The 20,672-nt window shown below is 45.7% G+C and overlaps 1 protein-coding gene across 1 annotated transcript in view; it reads left to right on the top strand.

Moving 5' to 3' along the window:
• nt5dc1 (5'-nucleotidase domain containing 1) overlaps window positions 1-20,672 on the top strand; it is a 116,276-nt gene that overhangs the window by 50,124 nt on the left and 45,480 nt on the right. The window contains exon 7 of the mRNA XM_028604809.1: window positions 16,307-16,481. Coding sequence (XP_028460610.1) covers window positions 16,307-16,481 — 175 coding nt within the window. The remainder of the gene's footprint in view (window positions 1-16,306; window positions 16,482-20,672) is intronic.

Genomic DNA, 20,672 nt, shown 5'->3' with positions numbered 1-20,672 from the left:
GATTGAGCCCTGCCAATGGTAAGTTCCCAGACCCAACATCTGGATGTGGGTCTAGCTTGTCAGGCTACAAATGAACTGGACTTTGTGGTCAAGTGTAGTCAGATGCAAAAGCCCCCTTCCCTAACAGCATTAGGCCTATATTCCATTATATTTTATATTTTCAATTGTTACCTGCCACCAGAATTTTGTATTTTCCTTGACATCAATCACCATAAATGTGTCCCTGAAAATGTATCAGAATGTCTTTGATGCTCCAAATACCGGACTGCACTGGTGAAACTGGCAATCTATCCAACTCAGTTAGTACCACGTCATCAAGATGAGACTCCCAACACATTACAACAGCTCAAACAGAGACCACATTATTAGTTCATTTGGTGAAGATGTTAGCTTGGATCCAGAAATCTGAATTGATGCCAACATGTCAGATTTAATTTAGATTAAAATCAATATATACATGTGGTAAATAATCTTTCTTATGATCTTAATATTAATCAACACAATCATGATTATATATTTGGCTATAATTGTAACACATAATCTACAACACAGCTCACTTCTGATTGTTTAGGGCCCACCTCACCCCACCTCAACAGAAAACACCTGATGTCATGATGTCAACATTTGTGTGAATTTAGTTTTAAACATTTGATATTGCAGTTTAATATACTTATGTACTGTTTAAGAGAAAGATGCCAAATCCACTGTGTATTACACAAACACACACACACACATATGAAAATGTAATACTCTGTATATATTATATAATAAGACAACAATTTCATAGACTTACAACGCCCCCTTTGGCCAGGGTTATTATTTAGTTTTATTGCATTTTTGTTATCATTTCAAGAGTCTCCTCCTCAGTCACAGGCCAAAGACGTAAAATAACTGTGTGCACCACGATGGACATGATGCAGCAATTTGCGGTCAGTCTGCTAAAAATGGAAAGTCCACAGACATTATGGCCCGGCCACTGTTTTCCACGTAGTTCCAACAGGTGCTGGGAAACACAACTCGTCTGGATGCCTTTTTTAACAGAAAACTTGAGATTATAACTTCCCTTCAGAGATCGTCTGCATGTGCTTTATATGTACGGAGCTTGATGCTCATTAACTAGAATGAGGAAATGGATAAATGTAGCTTTGTTTTGATAGCCTTTACCTTCCTTGCTCATTAACTAAGCCTCCAGATTCTGTCTCCTCATCACATTTGGTGTGGCTGTTTGTGAAACGCTCCCGTGCTCGGCCCTAATTGGCACTGCAACTGTTGATTTACGTATCCTGTCAGCCCCCTTTGATGTGTGAGAGAGATTGAGCTGCTGCCAGTTGTGGTTCTCTCTGTGACGCTGGGCAGCTCCACAGCCGCCCAGCCACAGGCCTGCGGGCGCTCAGGGCACTTCAGTCCTACATTCACAGCCAGAGCCTGCAGAGTCGCATTTTACTCCACAAGCTGTAGTACGCTGGCATTGGTGATGGTGGCCCAAGCAGAGTTTTAAATATGCTTTTCTCTGTGGGACTTATAGTATAATCACATGTTTCTCTCTCCCACAATGCACCACAGTATTACCCTGAGTCTAATGCTAGGCAGAGAAGACCGGACAGGATTTATGTAAATAGGAAGTTTTTCTTTGGGAGGTTACACTGAGTGCCAAGCCTGGAGTTACCCGACCAACAAACTGAAGCTGTTTTACAAAGGGTTGGGGTTAGGGTAAGAACAGTTAAAAGACAGTTTCAACAGAAGTCAAATGTGGTAACAACGGGAACTTCTAGCTAGAATAATTTTTCATAGGTGTTGGAGAATTATGTAAGGGTTAATGCCCGACAAGGTGTCCATTGTCAGGTATTAATGGACAACGGCGATGCGCGTCGGACGGTTGCCTCCACCAATTGATTCCTGACAATGGACACCTCGAAGGGCATTAACCCACTTATACCATGGTCACTTGCCAAATAACATCTTTTTAAAACATTAGTTTATATTTTAATTTGTTTTACAATCAAAATCTAAAGTTTATCCAAACAATAGCTCTGTTTCCCTGGTTACGCCTGAGGGTTGGACTAATACCTGGAACAAGCATTCCCATCCTATAAGGTTTTTATGCAATGCAAACGTTGTTCACTCCTCCAGGAAATAGGAAAGACCTTAGATACAACTTGCCTCCCTTAGCAACGGGAGTGTGACGAGGGAGCAAGGAATTCGGACCCAAATGCAGAGAGGAGGCAGGCAGGCAGGAGGCGGTCAAACTGAGGTATTTAATATAACAAAGGGCGGCAGTACAAGGACTGGAAACATACAAAATCGAACACTGACGGCAGGAGCAAACAGAACATACAAAGGAACAAACACCAGACATGGGCAAGCACACAAGACGATCTGACAAGAGACAAAAGGGAACACAGAGGCTAAATACATGAGGTGACAGGCAAATGATAAACAGGTGAGACAACAGGTGAAGCACATCAGGGCGGGGCAGGACAATCACAAAGGAGGGAAAACACAGGAAGTAGAACTAGACATGACAGAAAACAGACTATCAAAATAAAACAGGAAACGGGAACACTAACAGAACACATGGAATCTACTAAATACAGAAACTTAACACTAAACACAAGGGAGAGCAGAGAACACAGGAAGACACAGGGAACGTAACTACAAAGTCCAGAATAAAGCAAACAGGATAAATACAGAAAACTAGAAAGGAAACAAAATAGCAAGCAAAACGCCGAAACCATAACAGAACCCCCTCCTCAAGGGGCGGATTCCAGACGACCCAGCAAAACACAAAAACAACCCACGCAGGGCGAGAGAGTCCGGAGGAGGGTCCATGGGGGGGAAACAGTCACTGGGGCACCGGGAATAGAGAGCCCTGGGGCACGGGGAACAGAGAGAGAGCCCCGGGGGCACAGAGAACACAGAGCACTGGGGGCACAGAGAACACAGAGCACTGGGGGCACAGAGAACACAGAGCACTGGGGGCACAGAGAACACAGAACACTGGGGGCACAGAGAACACAGAACACTGGGGGCACAGAGAACACAGAGCACCACTAGGGACAGGGAACTGGGGACCGAGGGAACACGGAAACGTGCAGACTTCGACAAAACAGACTCGGACTCAGACAAGACAGACCCGGGCAGAACAGGGACAGACTCAGACTCAGACAAGGCAGACCCGGACAGAACAGGGACAGACTCGGACTCAGACAAGACCGACTCGGACAGAACAGGGACGGACTCAGACGGGACAGGGACAGACTCAGAAGGGACAGGGACAGACGGGACAGGGACAGACACAGGGAAAGTAATAGGGACACAGATATTGAAGGGGACAGAGACGGGCACGTGACGGGGACAAGGATTGGCACGGTGACAGGGACAAGGATGGGCACGGTGACAAGGATGGGCACGGTGACGGGGACGGAGACGAGCACAGTGACAGGAATGGGGACAGGTACAGAGACAGGGACGAAGACAGGCACAGTGACGGGCACAGTCTTAGGGGCGGTCTCCGGGACGCCAGAGACCGGCATAGTCCCAGAGGCCGGCAAAGTCCCAGAGGTGGTCCCAGAGACTGGCAAAGTCCCAGAGGTGGTCCCAGTGACCGGCAAAGTCCCAGAGGTGGTCCCAGAGACCGGCAAAGTCCCAGAGGCGGTCTCATGGGAGCCGGAGACCGGCGAAGTCACAGGGGTGCTGGGCAGTGCTGGGACACTGGGCAGCTTGGGGACACTAGAGAGCTCGGGGACACCAGAGGACTCGGGGACGCTAGAGAGACTACCAGCCTTGTGCGGGGGAGCCGCTAGCTGGCTGGGACTCGGGGGAGCCGCTAGCTGGCTGGGACTCGGGGGAGCCGCTAGCTGGCTGGGACTCGGGGGAGCCGCTAGCTGGCTGGGACTCGGGGGAGCCGCTAGCTAGCTGGGAGTCAGGGGAGCCGCTAGCTAGCTGGGAGTCAGGGGAGCCGCTAGCTAGCTGGGAGTCAGGGAGTCAGGGGAGCCGCTAGCTAGCTGGGAGTCAGGGGAGCCGCTAGCTAGCGGGAAAGTAGGGAGGCTGCTAGCCAGCCGGGGATCTGGGAGGTTGCTAGCTAGCCGGGAGTCAAGAGGGTTGCTAGCTGGCCTGGATTCGGGGAAATTGCTAGCTTGCCTGGGATCTGGGAGGGTGCCAGGTAGCCGGGGCTCATGAAGGCTGCTAGCTAGCCTGGAGTCAAGGAGCTTGCTAGCTAGCGGGTCATCAACGAGGTTGCTAGCTAGCCTGGATCCAAGGGGGTTGCTAGCTAGCTGGGGCTCAGAGAGATCGCTAGCTAGCGGGGAATCAGGGGAGAGGCCGCTAGCAGGCCGGGAGTCAGGGGAGAGGCCGCTAGCAGGCCGGGAGTCAGGGGAGAGGCCGCTAGCAGGCCGGGAGTCAGGGGAGAGGCCGCTAGCAGGCCGGGAGTCAGGGGAGAGGCCGCTAGCTGGCCGGGAGTCAGGGAGGGCCGCTGGCTGGCCTGGACTCAGGGGAGGGCCGCTAGCTGGCCTGGACTCAGGGGAGAGGCCGCTAGCTGGCCTGGACTCAGGGGAGAGGCCGCTAGCTGGCCTGGACTCAGGGGAGAGGCCGCTAGCTGGCCTGGACTCAGGGGAGATGCTAGCTGGCCTGGACTCAGGGGAGATGCTAGCTGGCCTGGACTCAGGGGAGATGCTAGCTAGCTGGGATTCTGTGGGGCTGCTAGCCAGCTGGGAGGCAGGGAAGAGGCCGCTAGCAGGCCGGGAGTCTGGGGAGAGGCCGCTAGCAGGCCGGGAGGCAGGGAAAGAGCTGTACGTCAGCCCAGAGGCAGGAGGACTGCGCGCCAGCCCAGGGACAGAGGACCTGCACGTCGGCCCTGGGTCAGGAGAGCCGCACGTCGGCCCTGGGTCAGGAGAGCCGCACGTCGGCCCGGGGTCAGGAGAGCCGCACGTGGGCCCGGGGTCAGGAGAGCCGCACGTCGGCCCGGGGTCAGGAGAGCCGCACGTCGGCCCGGGGTCAGAAGAGCCGCACGTCGGCCCGGGGTCAGGAGAGCCGCACGTCGGCCCGGGGTCAGGAGAGCCGCACGTCGGCTCAGAGCCAGGAGAGCCGCACGTCGGCTCAGAGTCAGGAGAGTCGCACGTCAGCGGCGACTCTGGGCGGCCGCACGTCAGCGGCGGATCCGGGCGGGTGCACGTCAGCGGCGGATCCGGGCGGCTGCACGTCAGCGGCGGATCCAGGCGGCTGCACGTCAGCGGCGGATCTGGCACACAGGTCGGCCCAGGCTCAGGTACCCAGGTTAGGTCAGGCTCAGGTCCGCTGGGCAGCTTGGGCTCGGGTCCAAAGAGAGGCTGATCAGGGACAAGGCGCCGAGAGCCAAGACGTCCCTTCCTCCGTCCACGGCCTCCACGGGTCCCTGTGAAGACGGCCAGGCGGGTTCCTTCATAGGACTGCTGGTGGTTGGGGGTGCATGCTGACCAGGTTGCGTCGGAGGGGCTGCTAGTTGAAGCACTGGGTCTCTGACTAGCAGCTTGCCGGCTGGCTCTTTCAGCTTCTTCGGTCCGTTTAAGCCACATGGAAAATTGTCCAAACAAAGACGTGCAGGGCCTTGGTTCCTCTCCGGGTGGAGAGGGGGCTCGACTCAGAGGAACAGGCGAGGAGATAGACGGAGCGACAAACAATGCCCCAATAGCCACGGTGTTAGTTGGCTGGTGAGCAGGCGGGCTGGTGGGTGAGTTGTTGAGATGGGCTTGACGAAAACACTCTAGCTTCTTCTTAACATCATCCAGGTGGGGAACAAAATGACTCACCCACGGTCGTTCCTCGAACCAGAGCTGCTGGGTGGTGACCCTCTCCAGGATTGGCGATCGCTGGCTTGGTTTTGAGCGGATCAGTTTTGCCACTGTTTGGTCGAACTGGGCCACTTTGTCTGTAAACAGACGTCTCTCCGCTGGGTCCATGGTGGTCAGATCGTTCTGTGACGAGGGAGCAAGGAATTCGGACCCAAATGCAGAGAGGAGGCAGGCAGGCAGGAGGCGGTCAAACTGAGGTATTTAATATAACAAAGGGCGGCAGTACAAGGACTGGAAACATACAAAATCGAACACTGACGGCAGGAGCAAACAGAACATACAAAGGAACAAACACCAGACATGGGCAAGCACACAAGACGATCTGACAAGAGACAAAGGGAACACAGAGGCTAAATACATGAGGTGACAGGCAAATGATAAACAGGTGAGACAACAGGTGAAGCACATCAGGGCGGGGCAGGACAATCACAAAGGAGGGAAAACACAGGAAGTAGAACTAGACATGACAGAAAACAGACTATCAAAATAAAACAGGAAACGGGAACACTAACAGAACACATGGAATCTACTAAATACAGAAACTTAACACTAAACACAAGGGAGAGCAGAGAACACAGGAAGACACAGGGAACGTAACTACAAAGTCCAGAATAAAGCAAACAGGATAAATACAGAAAACTAGAAAGGAAACAAAATAGCAAGCAAAACGCCGAAACCATAACAGGGAGATATTTATAGTCCCCTCAGTTCATAGAACCTTTCAGATTAACTACGAGCCAGAAAGTTAACGCTATGCTAGCAAAATAAGTCCATAACATTGTGTACAGTTGGCAATCAGTAAAAATGATTTGACAGTATGTTGAACAACAAGACAAGCTGGCTATCAGCCATGTAGTGACCTGAACAGTGAACGGGATGTGAGATAACGTTATTTGCTGTGAAAAAAAGTCAGTTAATTTGCAGCCTCCAACTGAGCTTGAAGACGTAGATGTGACGTGAGCAACCTGTCTGAAAGTGTGAAGTCTTCTGGTAGCTGTGTCAAGAGAAATCTCAATCATTCCCAATCTTACAGAGACGGAGAGCGTAGGTATATGTAAGGAGATAACATAGGCACAGGCTAATTATTGCTAACTAAAATGCTAGTTAACATTAGTAATTAAACTTAAACAGCTAATGTAAGTCCAAACTGCCTGCGAGCTTCTCCTGTACTAAACGGTAATTCCTCTACTGTGTGACAGTAAGTCGCGTGGTTATGACAATCGTTAGCGTATTTTTATAAAACCGTCTGCTATGGAGCCATAACTTGAGGTACAAGGTAATGGAGCCTTTTATACATTGTCGTGTTACAAATAGAGTCTTTAAACGCTTCAGATGTAAAGTTATTTGCTGTCAAAGTGACGTCAAAATGAATGGCAGTCAATGGGATGCTAACGGGAGGTGATGGCTTATTGGCAACAAAATGGCTCCATAGGAGCTACGGTTTTGTGGATGCTCGCTTACCCCCTTGGTTCAGAGGGGCAGTGTAGCTTACTTCCTGCAGCGTGTGCGTTAGCGCCATCCTGTGGTGTTCAGAAGACGAGGCACTGAAGCACCTCACAGTGTTGGAAATCACAGATTCACATTTCCTTTTTGTTTTAATGTAGCACATTCATTTATAACATTTTAAACAGTCAATAACACCTGAACTCCTTTAGTAGGTGTCCTACATCACTTTGCAGCCACCCTGCAGGAAATCAGAATTGAGTATTCACCCAGACCATGCTTTAAGCAGGAAGTAATGGATCATAGAAGAACCAGAGGTACCGGTCTCAAGTTACTGGATCCAGAAAATCGGAATTCAGTCCTGATGTCACTTCCTGTCTAAACTTGTTGACTGCTACTAAAGATTCACCCAAAGCAGGTATATTTGTCAGTTCCAATGTTGATAAGAGCTTTACAAACCTAAAAAAACAACATTAAAATACAGTACAGTTAGAACAGATAAAAAATGTGCGATTAATTTGCGATTAATCGCGAGTCAACTTTGGACAATCATACGATCAATCGACTATTTTAATCGATTGACAGCCCTATAAAAAAACACAACACAACCTTTAACATAAACCTATAACAGATATTTAACATAATAATGAGCAAATTACACATGGTACCTCTCAAAGGTTCAGTCTGCTTGAAGAAGGCGTACCAAGTGTCCTCTCAACAACCATCATCTGAAGACCTGATTTTGGCTCTGAAAGCCCACCGGAATGATAAAAACGGGGTGGACAAGTCCATTTTCATGCTTCTGTCAAGTTGTTCACATTTACCCATGAAGGCCTGGTGCTTGTGGAAACTGGTGTTTTGGTAAAGTCAAGCCTCAAATTCAAAAAATGCAACAGAGGCGTAGGGTGTTTAACATGTACAGTGGGGGAAATAAGTATTTGACCCCTTGCTGATTTTGCAGGTTTGCCCACTTACAAAGAATGCAAAAATCTACAATTTTAATCATATGTACATTCTAACAGTGAAAGACAGAATCCCAAAGAAAATTCCAGAAAATCACATCATATGAATTTATTAAAATTGATAACCATCTGATGAGGAAAAACAAGTATTTGACCCCCTGGACCAACAGCATGTTAATATTTTGTAGAAAAGCCATTATTGGCCAGCACAGATGTCAAACGGTTTTTATAGTTGGTGACAAGGTTTGTGCACATTTCGGCAGGGATGTTGGCCCTCCTCCCTGCAGACAGCCTCCAAATCATTCAGGTTCCGAGGTTGTCACCTGGCAACTCAAATTTTAAGCTCCCTCCAAAGATTTTCAATCGGATTCAGGTCTGGAGACTGGCTAGGCCACTCCAGAACCTTGATGTGCTTCTTCTTCAGCCACTCTTTTGTTGCTTTGGCGGTGTGCTTAGGGTCGTTGTCGTGCTGAAACACCCATCCTCGACCCATCTTCAGCTCTCTCACTGAGGGAAGGAGATGTCGGTCCAGAATTCCACGATACATGGCCCCGTCCATCCTCCCCTCAATACGATGGAGTTGTCCCGTCCCCTTGGCTGAAAAGCACCCCCAAAGCATGATGTTGCCACCACCATGCTTGACGGTGGGGATGGTGTTCTTTGGGTTGTACTCGGTGTTCTTTGCCTTCCAAACACGACGAGTTGAGTTGAGGCCAAAAAGTTCTATTTTGGGCTCATCTGACCACATCACCTTCTTCCAGGCCTCTTCTGAGTCGTCCAGGTGGTGAATGGCGAACTTCATGCGGGCCTGTACATGTTTCTTCTTGAGCAGGGGGACCTTGCGTGCGCTGCAGGATTTCAATCCATGACGGCGTAGTGTGTTACCAACCGTTTCTTTTGTAACTGTGGTCCCAGCTGCCTTCAGTTGATTCATCAGTTCCCCCCTTGTGGTTTTGGGATGATTCCTCACCGTTCGCATGATCAGGGACACCCCACGAGGCAAGATCTTGTGTGGAGGCCCAGACCGAGGGAGGTTGGCGGTGGTGTGGTGCTTCTTCCATTTCCTGATAACTGCACCGACAGTTGATCTTTTCTCTCCAAGTTGCTTTCCGATTCTCTTGTAGCCCATCCCAGCCTTGTGCAGATCAACAATCTTGTCCCTGATGTCCGTAGAAAGCTCTTTGGTCTTGCCCATGGTGGTGATGTTGGATGCTGGTTGTTTGGGTGTTGACAGGTGTCTTTTATACAGGTAACGAGGTGAGGCAGGTGTATTTGATGTAGATAATTGGTTCGGATTGGGGCTGTGTCTTAAAGAAAGACTAACTGGCTTGTAGGAGCCAGAATACTTGCTGTTTGTCCAGGGGGTCAAATACTTGTTTTTCCTCATCAGATGGTTATCAATTTTAATAAATTCATATGATGTGATTTTCTGGAATTTTCTTTGGGATTCTGTCTTTCACTGTTAGAATGTACATATGATTACAATTGTAGATTTTTACATTCAAAATCAGCAAGGGGTCAAATACTTATTTCCCCCACTGTATGAGGTACGGCACGTGGGCGATGAGGGGACACTGACTGACCACGGCTCCTGGATGCATAGTGACTATAATAGATTCAGCTATGAATAGCTACTGTCAGACTCGGTGTCTCCACTGGACAGACAGGGAGTCTATGGTGCTTTGGTCATCACTAGAAGCACGTCCCTTCTAAAGAATGGCTGTCTGGTACAGTAGGGGTGGGGAAAAGAAATCATAAATGTCATTTTTTTTGGCGACGATTTTTAAAACTAGTTCTTTTCCCTGAAATCGATACTTATTTATTTTAACCAATGATTCACCTTAATATTTTCTGTTTATACGGTACCGCCGACGGCGACTACATCATATCCTTTTCCAGCTAAACAGACGGATAGCAGAAAATGCTGAAATTTTATTTAATGTACCTTTTTTTGCAAACGCAATAAATGTCAGACTGACTGACGTGATGTGCATTGTTTTTAGAAATGCCTATTATGATATACCATGATATAATATGTTTATTATTTTTTTGTGTAACTTTTGGTTTTGTTAAAGAAGAAAAAGAAAATCGCAATTATCAATACTATCAAAACACAATGAAAATGGCAATATGAATCAAATCGGCACCCATATATCGTGAAAGAATCAAATCGGGACAAAAGCACATCGTCCCAGCCCTATTGTGTGGGTACCTGCGATGTTGCTGAGCTAGCAGCTCTACAATGAGAGGCGCTCCCAATGAGTTCGTGGGAGAACCAGAACATAGTCACAGCCCTGCTGTTTACCGTGGTAGAGTTAACATTACCGTTCAACTGGAATGAACATCTAGTGAAGCTAAAGATAGCCCAGTTGTCCGCAGGCCCACGTGTTGTGTTTCCTGGCACAGAAGAGAAATCTTTCGTCCAAAGACTGACAATGTCTCTCCACCTGCGTGACATGAAGGATACAATAACTAGCCCGCTAATTCATTAGCTTAGTTACAGAGGCCTCCATCCACAGTTCAAAGCCACAATGCTAAAGCCACTCCAAATTGATGTTAAAGTGATTGCCACATCTGTAATTATTCTGAGCATTTAACTTTTCTTCACTGATGACGTGTCGTAGAACAATTGTTCTTGTACACACAAGCATTTAAAAATCAACATATTTAGCTTGTTTCATCCTTTAGGTGGGGCATTGATATTTTGAGGTAAATACATCTGCCAGCACATACCAATGTGATTAACTGTCTAAAATGACCAGTATTGTTTTATTCAAATTTTGTTGGTGTTAAGATGCTCTTTAAAGGCCAGTCAATACAGAAATATAGAAAAAACATTGTGTTGGTTTTTTTTTAACTGCTGAGAGACCTGTCCATCAGCCATACATCATTAAAACATACTTCAGGGTGTCCTAAAGAACATTGGTTCCCAAACTGAGGTACATGTTCCACTAGGGGTACGCAAAGTGAAGGAGTGGGTATGCGAAGAAATAAAAAATCATATTAATCATATAGGAGTGCAGGGGTGCAGTGTACATAGCTCATATTAAAATGTCCATAACAGACTTGGATTTATGTATAGTGAGGCCCAGATTTGTCGTAGAGCATTGTGTAAAAAGATAATTTTCTTTAAATCTTTTGTGAAAACAAACTTACAATGTGGATGAAATTGTTTTGGTGCTTGAAAGGAGTTTGCCAAAGTCTTGGGTTCATAAAGCGGGTGACACACATGTGAGTCCACCGATTATACACAGAGAGGCAGATGGTCACAAGCTATCTTTCCTGTCTCCTAATTCACCGAGTGAGTGACGTATGATCTTGCAATAAAAGGGACACGGAAGCAGAGATTCTGCTGATGCCAACAATAGCCAACCACAGTTCTTCCCTGTATTATCGCCGTAATATTAATAGAGACATTGAAAAAACATTGTTTTGACGGGCCCAGGCGTCAGTCGTCCTCAGAGGGTTACAGTCTGAAGGGGTGCAGGACTGTAAAAGTTTGGAAAACACTGATCTAGAAGGTACTGTATCCCAGGTAACCACAGCCGGTTTCAAGTGAGGCCAAAGACTGAAGTTGCAAAATTCTCCCTATCTTCTCCTCATGTTTCTTATCCGTCTTTACAGTCCTGTATCCTACCTCTAGATAAAAGCAAATGCCCTCAAAATACTTTTCTGTAACCCTTAATTTACAGGATTATATAATAATTACCACCAAGACACAAATCAGAATTCGAAATGTACAAGTACTGAGGGAAGGAAGACAGGATTTTCAGGGAAGGTGTTTTAAAAACCAATGAAGTCTTATTAAAATGAGAAGTGGATGCAATTTTGGCGTCCTGCTTGGACATGGCATGGGTGGACCCTTTCCCGGGACCTTGTTTCAGCTGTGTACTTGGGTGGTACATTTCAGGTCCCAGTGGAATAAAACAGCTTCTGCACCGTATCTCTGTAGCATGGTATTTGATCAAATAACACAAAAGATGGTGGCGAGGTCAGTTGTTTACCCCTGGTTGTGGGTAATGAGGCAGGAAAGGATTTTCTGCAGGGTCCCAGAGGAGGAACAGCCCCACTCACTGAGGGCAAAAACCTTGATGTGCCAACCCGCCTTTTCTGTTTAACTGAAGGTGTAATGGTCTGTGGATACAATGAATACTTCTGAAGTCATTTGGTGAAAATCAGAATCAAATGTTTACATCTGAGACATTTTCAAAGGTGTGAATTTTGGGCTCCTAATAAGGATCTTCGCTTTAGCTTGTTTGTGTTTGTCGTCATCTTCTCTGGTTAGAGCCCTCTACTGCTGTCGAAACTTAGAAGAGCCTTTTCCTCCCTCAAGCTAGCCCCGTGTTCCACCACAGGAGGGCAGCATGTCCAAGCATTTCAAACTCTCACTGCAGGATTTTCATGAGCTCTGTAAATCCATCATCCACATTGTAGGCTCACGCACAACAACTGAGTGGTTGTTATTTAGCAATTTCAAAGAAGACACAAGTCGGTGCCAGTTATTTCTGATGTCAGAGGATTCGAGGGATTTGTTCTCCGCTCCAGAAAGTAGGAAAAAGACACAATCAGTGTCTGTTCCATTTCTCTGTGCTGGGTTAACAACGCAGAGCTTTTTACTTCACAATCAAAATGGTCATCAAAAAGAGTGAAAGCTTATTAACCAGAGGTGCTAAAAAATACAATCCCACTAATGGACTGTCAATACAGACTTCAAACAAATCTCAAAATGTATAGAACTCTACTTGAAAAGGCCCAACCTGAAGACCCAAAGTTTTCCCACATGAACTCAGGGCCCAATGGTTAATCTCATGTCTTCACTTGCTTAACAAACTTGGAGAAACATGGTCTCTTTAGGAAGATTTGAAGGTTTAAAGAGAAACCATGTTTTAGCTTGATTGATAGCCTTCAAAAGGTCCCATTTAGAATCTACAGATGTCATCAAAGATGCTATGTGCATACTGTATATTTCTACAAGTTCAGGATGTTGCCCACTTCCTATGCCCATATGAGCTGACAGCCAGGTTGATAAAGCATGTTGTGTGTTAATTAGCAAATAATTCATTCATCCGTGCCATGTTAACAGAATAGGAACTAAGGGAAGTCCTCCTAGTCTTATGGCTTGGGAGCATTGGTCAGATAGAAGCACTTGACGTGGAATTACAGCTAGGAGGCCATCTTCTCCCTCTGCTTGTAATCATCGTCTGTACTATATAACATGAACAACGAATATGTTACTGCAGGCTCTACTGTTGTGCCGTATTGGCAATAGGGCCTAGGGATGGCAACAATGTTGTTAACTCTTTTCACACAGTAAGATATCTACACAAATTTTAACCAATTAATGCTATCATTTAAACAGTTAAAAACAGTATTAAAACAAATATTTAAAAAGTATTTAAGAAAGAAAAATAGGCTTTACAATCTATTTCCTAACTGCTAGTTAACTTGCTGGTGCAAGTTAACTAGCAGCTGCGCAACCGGTACAATTCCAATCGGCAAAATCTCTCCGAGCTTTCCGGACAGGTGAACTGAGACACAGTTGCCTGTCTGCCCATTAAGGGTTAATGATTGGTTTGAAAAACAAATCTAAATTAGCATTCCCAGTTGGAGGGGCTGCTATGAATTGTGGTATGAATGTGCATGGTCTCCAGTGGAGGTTTTCTAATGATTTTGGTGATCTCCTGACCTTTTGTCGAGTGCTACCATCGGATCAAAAAGAAGCAATATCAAAAGTGAGTGAGATTTGCTGTGCACATTGATGCTGAACGTACACATTCCACCAAAACAAGTTCTTTCCAGAGGCTATTTATTTTGCAGAGGCACCGTGGCTCCATTCAGCGCTTATCGCCGCCCAAGAAGATTGTGATTGGTTTAAAGAAATGCCAATAAACCAGAGCACGTTTTTCTCCCATCCAGGAATGTTGTGTGGACTAGCCAGACCTTCCTTCACAGCACTGTGGAGGAAGGTCTATGTGCTAGGCTATGTGAGACTAGACCCTTTAAGCTTCAGATCTGTGTTGTTGGTTTGCTACATAAATGTAACTCCATTGGGGCTTTTTGATATTCACGCTCATACGAAAACAACAGAACTGTGTCGTGTGAGGCAAAAAAAAAAAAAAACAACAGAACTTTGGAGTGTCTGACTGTTTCTGCCAGAGGGCGCAGTGATGTCCGGACCTTTCTGCCAGAGTACACCTAACACACTAAGCTCATGAATACACAGCACTCATCCACGCCCTGCCCTGTTTTCCTAAGCCCTCTTTTCTCCTGCTTGTGAAAGAAGCGACGCCACTTCTCACTTATTGGTTACCCTCTTAATCTCGAGAGCAAATACCATGTACAGGTCGCCTCCGTTTTTTCTGTTTTGATAAGGTTGTACATGTCTCAAGGTTAAATTCATTTTTTGTTCTGTGCTCCACATCATTAGGTCATGCCATTCACACATAGTTGCATAACAGAGGAGAGGGAAGTGCTTTTCTCTGGAACCCATCAGGATTGCAAAAGTCTTATTTCCTGTAATTCCAAACCGTCAAGATAACATTTTATCACATTTCCTTCCGTTTCCAAGAAAAGCTGCACTTGTACATTTTGTAACCTACAGTAGTCTTCACACATGGATGTATCATTGTGTGCCTCTTTTCCTTAAATGTTATGTTCTGTTCATGGATTTGTATATTGATGTGGCTTTGTTGAGAACATTAGGTCAAGAGTTTTATTCTGTGATGTCTGGGATTGTGTAACACAGATCAGCGCGCTGCTATATTTAGCTCTGTACAGTATGCTGACAGGATGTACTGAAGGGCAGCTGGGGGGCTTCAAAGTGAGGAAAGCCCATTGACGGTGCCTCAGAAGTGGGGAGCATGACCCTGAGCCCCCCTTTACCTCCGTAAATATGAATCTGTGGAGGATTAAGCAGAACAAAACATTAGCTATGAACCGGTTTCTCACTTGTAGAGACACAACAGAAAGTTGAAACCATGGTTTAAATTAACTGTGAATGTTGACCTCAGTGTATTTTGTGATTTGTAAGCAGAATCCCTCCACTCTGGCCTGTTTGGCATATAAACCCAGCAGCTCATGTAGAAAGCCTTTAGCCATGGTTCACCACCGGCTCAATCTGTAAACATTTAGTTTTAATAGTGAGACATGGAAGCATGTGTCCTTTGATGTCTGCTCTCATCAGGGTTAACTTTTATAGGATTCTGTGAAGAGGCTCTTCCATTGTTATTGGCTTTTTTTCACCCATCTAAAGACTCCTCTTAAGCTCCCGAATGTGCATTTGTTAAAGATGGAAATATCAAAAAGATTGTGGTGCTTCAACATTTTCCATGCACCACTTTATTTTTATGTTTAGATTTTTCTCTTGACTTCCTGAGTGTCATTATTTGACAAAGGTTATTTTTATTTTTTTTAAGGTTGTTTTTTTGGGGCTTTTCCCTTCATTATATAGCGACAGTAGATAGACATGAAAGGGGGAGAGAGATGGGGGGGGGCGACACGCAGCAAAGGGCAGCAGGTCGGACTCAAATCCACGCCGCTGCAAAGGACTCAGCCAACATGGGGCGCACGCTCTTACTGGGTGAGCTAGAGGCCACCCCTGACAAAGTTTATTTTAAATGCAACTTAATGCTGTACAGACTACATTTCCTCTCAACTCTTAAATCTCTCATTTCTATTAACCTATGTCAAATTACAATTTAATTTATTTCCCTTCTACTCAATAATGTGTTTATGTCCCCTAAATGTCTAATGTTGACTACACTGACTTGTATATGTGAACAGCTTGTTTGGAGATGTAGAAATGTAATTGTACAGTAAAGCATTGTAGCATCAGTTCAGAACAGCATTCTCTCAAAAGATAGTCCTTCATTTGGTGTTTTGATGATGGCGTTGGAGAGTGTTGTCACACATTGGTCCAAAATCTCCCATAGTTCAACTGGGCTGAGATCTGGTGACTCCCAAGACCTTAGCATATGATTCATTTCTATAAATGTTCCAGATCATGATAGTCCCATCGGTAATGTGTCTTGAAGACCAGAGCTGGTTGTCTGACTATGTTTGTATGTCTGTGAACAGAGGATGCAGGGACGTACTTCCCCAGTGTGAAGAGGGACCCGGGCCGGTACCTGCAGCCCTGCTCCGACTCGGTCAAGACCTGGCTGCACAGCATGAAGAGCGCCGGGAAGGTCCTCCTCCTCATCACCAGCTCCCACAGCGACTACTGCAGGCTTATCTGTGAACACATCCTGGGGTAAGGAGGCGTTCACACCTGCCTTTTGTTAAAGTGCTCATATTATGCTTTTTGGCTTTTTCCCTTTCCTTTATTGTGTTATATAATTTGTTTATGCATGTTATAGGTTGTAAAAGTGAAAAAGTCCAAAGTCCACCCCAAAGGGACTTCCCATCTCCAACAGAAAACACTGTTCACAAACTGCTCCAAACAGCTCTATTGTAGTCCAGCCTTTACTTCAGAGACCAACGTGGTCACTTTGTAACACACGTTATAATGCTCGCCTAGATGCTAGCATGGCACGCCCTCATACTCTGCTTCTGACTGGCTAGTAGTCCTTACCTAGTTACTGTCAGGGCATGCCCTCATACTCTGCTTCTGACTGGCTAGTAGTCCTTACCTAGGTACTGTCAGGGCATGCCCTCATACTCTGCTTCTGACTGGCTAGTAGTCCTTACCTAGGTACTGTCAGGGCATGCCCTCATACTCTGCTTCTGACTGGCTAGTAGTCCTTACCTAGGTACTGTCAGGACACGCCCTCATACTCTGCTTCTGACTGGCTAGTAGTCCTTACCTAGGTACTGTCGGGGCACGCCGTGATACTCTGCTTCTGACTGGCTAGTAGTCCTTACCTAGGTACTGTCAGGACATGCCCTCATACTCTGCTTCTGACTGGCTAGTAGTCCTTACCGAGGTACTGAGCATGTGAGACTCCCAACAAAGATAGAACAGAAGTGAGATGTCTCACTCTGTAGCTAAAACAGAGAGCTCACAGGGTGAAAAGAGGAGCTGCAGCAATGTGCAGTACAACAAAAAATATGGTGTTTTTTGAAAATTAAACCACATAAACCTATTCTTGTACAACCTCTAAATACAATTATGAACCTGAAAATGAGCAGATTATGAGCACTTTAAGGAAAAAGCAGCACAACTCATTTCACACAGGTGAAGAATATTGGGGGAGACTTACACGTGAATTACACGTGATAAACTTGATCTTGATAACTTGATATTTTAGGTGATGTCTTTACAGCTTGTTCTCTGGCCAAAAAATCATTCATATTCCTCTTTTTGGTTTTGTATTTTACTAAAATGCCATTTGTAAAGGCAGTGGTGTTTTACCCATCAGTAGCTCCACACAAAATTGAGTGAGTTAATTCTTGACTTTGGAAATAGGAGTTTGACAAAATGTTCTTTGTCACTTCCTAGCTAAGTGGATTATAACTTTTTAAATTAGCTAGGTTTAAAGTTCAGAACAAAGCTACTACAGTAAATGAAGAAATATAAAGGGCACAATCAACAACCTGTGGCTCTCCCAATTAAATACACTTCACTCAAATGTCTATTTTTTTTTGGCAAGGCCCATGATCACTGAGGCCTGTATGCTCACAGTTTCATACACATTTCTTACCAGCCCACAACTAACACCAAGCACTTGATTTTATGATTGTAGGCGTTCATCGAAAAGGATTATTGTTTTAGCAAGCTGTTTGGAGTTTAACACTGGCTTTGTGCTTCACCGGCCTCGCCCTGTTTGCCCTGCACACCGTGTGCTACAGGCGTATTTTCGCAGCGTAAGCCCTGTTATACAATCAAGCAGCAAGAGAGCCCTGAAGAAACACAATGTCCGTGTTGCTGCTGTGCATTAATAGAATAGAACAGAAAGCCTTTATTGTCATTGCATGTTCAGATGCGACGTTATTTTTCTGTCTCTCATAAAAGAAAAACTGTTCCCATTCACACATCATGATACACAAATAGCTGTTAAAAGAGGTTAAAAATACGATCAGATAAAGTGCTGGCTGATGAAATGCTTTAGGTTGGATAAAGTGCATATGCAGTTATTCACATAACTTCTTGTTCCATGTAAGGTGTTGTTATCTTACGCTGCCCTCGCCTTGCATCGGCGCTCTGCTTTTTCACTTTTCACGCTCAGAGCTGATTGTTCTCTGTGGTCCAGCAGAGGCAAAAAGCCTGTCGAGGTAAAGCAGTTTTCTTTTGCTCTGGATCTCACGGGTCCCCCCCACCCCCCTCTCACCATTTCCTGTAGAGCAGCAAGCGGCGGGGTCATTCCTGTTGTTCCTCACCCTTTCCCTTGCTCCCCTGCTGTTTCACTGCCCCCGCCCCCCCTCCTGTGTCTGTGACCTCCTGCACCGTGCAGCATGTGTCGCCTCCCGAGCTGAGCAGTCCGAGCCCCAGCTGTGAATGTGTGTGCTACCATCATGTTCAAGTCTATGCTTTACAAGGATCAGGGGGATGCAGATTTATGTTGTGATTGTTACACAAGGAAGTTAGGCCAGAGGTTGTTATGAGGGGGTTAAAGTGGGCGTCCCGGCACCTTTGAATAATAAGTAAATGAACCTAATTGGCAGTTTCATATATCGGCGTGTCACGTTAGTTTAAGATAAGGCCAAATATCCATTCCAGTGTTTCCCCTATTCATTCTCAGCAGCGCACACCTTGAGTTCATGCACAAGGCAAGTGTCTGTGGTGAGTTCACATGTCTATGATAATAGCAGGACAGTCGCGTTCTATCTGCTGAAGTCAGTTGAACAGGTGAAGATCACCTTGTCAGTAGCCTACTGGTTCCAAACCACACGGTAACATGTTGCAGATATGGTGTTTTCAGTTGAGCTAGACCAAGAGTATTTGGTAGGAACAGATCAGAGATGCTGTTTGTCCCTAATAGTTATCCATGAAGTTAGCTAGAAGCAAAGGTAGTGTGTTTAATGTGGAGTGTCTGCATCCGACTCTCTTTATACAGTCTATTCATTAAACCTATGGTATTAATGAAACTCCTGCCAATTGCTCCTGCTGTTCTTTACGTCTGTTTGGGATCCCACTTTAACCCCTGCTTGTTGTTGAAGGAGTGGGCTTTATTCACCCATTTGGTTGCCGTGCTTTAAGATCCTTCTTGTTTTTCATACACCTAAAGTTTGTGTAGACACCTCTTCTTCAGGCAGCACAGGACCAAAGACTTTTCTCCCCTGGTAAGAAAGCCCTCTCCTGTGTCACTACACACTATCTCCTTTTTCTAGGAAACCCCCCCCCCCCCACCAGCCTCCAGCCGCTTTAGTGTGGCCCGCCGGCTGGAGGGCTGTGACAGTCAGCTGTTAGAAGTAGCACAACGAGGCCAGAGCTGTCTGACACCGGGCTCCTGGCCAATACCACAGAGGCTGCTGCTGTTTGGCACCACTAGATGAAGGCATTTATTACTGGAATGCTGCTTACTTTATTGATTTGTTAGTTGTTATTAAGTCCTCTGATGTGTTGAACGTGTGATACCAGTCCAGACAGAGCCAAGGATCTTCTCCCAAAATTAGCCTCGACTTACTGCAGTTACAATCTCAACAGTAAGACTGATTGATCTACACTCTCAACACATTCCCACTTTCTAAATACTTTTGAATCCTTAATACCTTAAATCTATAGATGTCACAAATATTATTATTTTTATATGCCTAGAGCCAACCACTCACAACTCAACAGTATTTGTTCTCTCTTTAATGATGCAGATTTGATACGTTTTGTACAGTCCCTTTAGAGGAGGAGTTTTGAGTTTCAGTTACCTTAAGACCTACCTTCAAAACAGAAGATAGTTTAGATAGTCAAAACTAAACTAAGCATGTTTTTATGTATTTAGGGCTAGGGCAGGGACGGTATGGATTTTTTTTACCGCGTTTGAAAAGCAAGAATTTCCCACGAGAGTAGTGTAAGTTAGAGCGAGAATGGCAGGGTGCCTTAAGTGAGTGACGTCAGTGCCCGTGTGGTAGGGAGAGCGGTAACGGAGAGTAGCGTATGGGTGCCGCAGTGAGAAAAAGAGAGAGGAAAAAGAGATAGCAGAGTTGATGTAAAGTGAGTTAAAAGTGAACAATAAAACAACAAGCTAGAGCTTCTCAAGACACGGTGGCTTTATCCATTTTCATTACTCCCGGTAAAGTGAATGGCGTCACCCCCGAAAAAAACATTGTTTTAAACCTTACAACATATGTTGCAGCCATAGACTGTATAAAAACATTGCAGCACATTGTTTCCATTTCAGCTCAGTGTGAGAGTCTTTACTGAGTTGTGCTGTCATTTAGGGCCATACTGGTCTCTCTCATCTCCATTGATCCATTCCACTGACAGTTCAGAAAGCTCTTTTGTCAATGAAGTAAAATATAAATAAAATAGTTTGCCGACAATGCCGAGTGCAGCCCGTCTAGCAGTTGA

The sequence above is a fragment of the Perca flavescens genome, chromosome 18 (genome assembly GCF_004354835.1).
Source record: "Perca flavescens isolate YP-PL-M2 chromosome 18, PFLA_1.0, whole genome shotgun sequence".
Lineage (NCBI taxonomy): Eukaryota > Metazoa > Chordata > Actinopteri > Perciformes > Percidae > Perca > Perca flavescens.
Note: the sequence above shows the minus strand (reverse complement) of the source record. Positions and strands in the feature narration are given on the sequence as shown.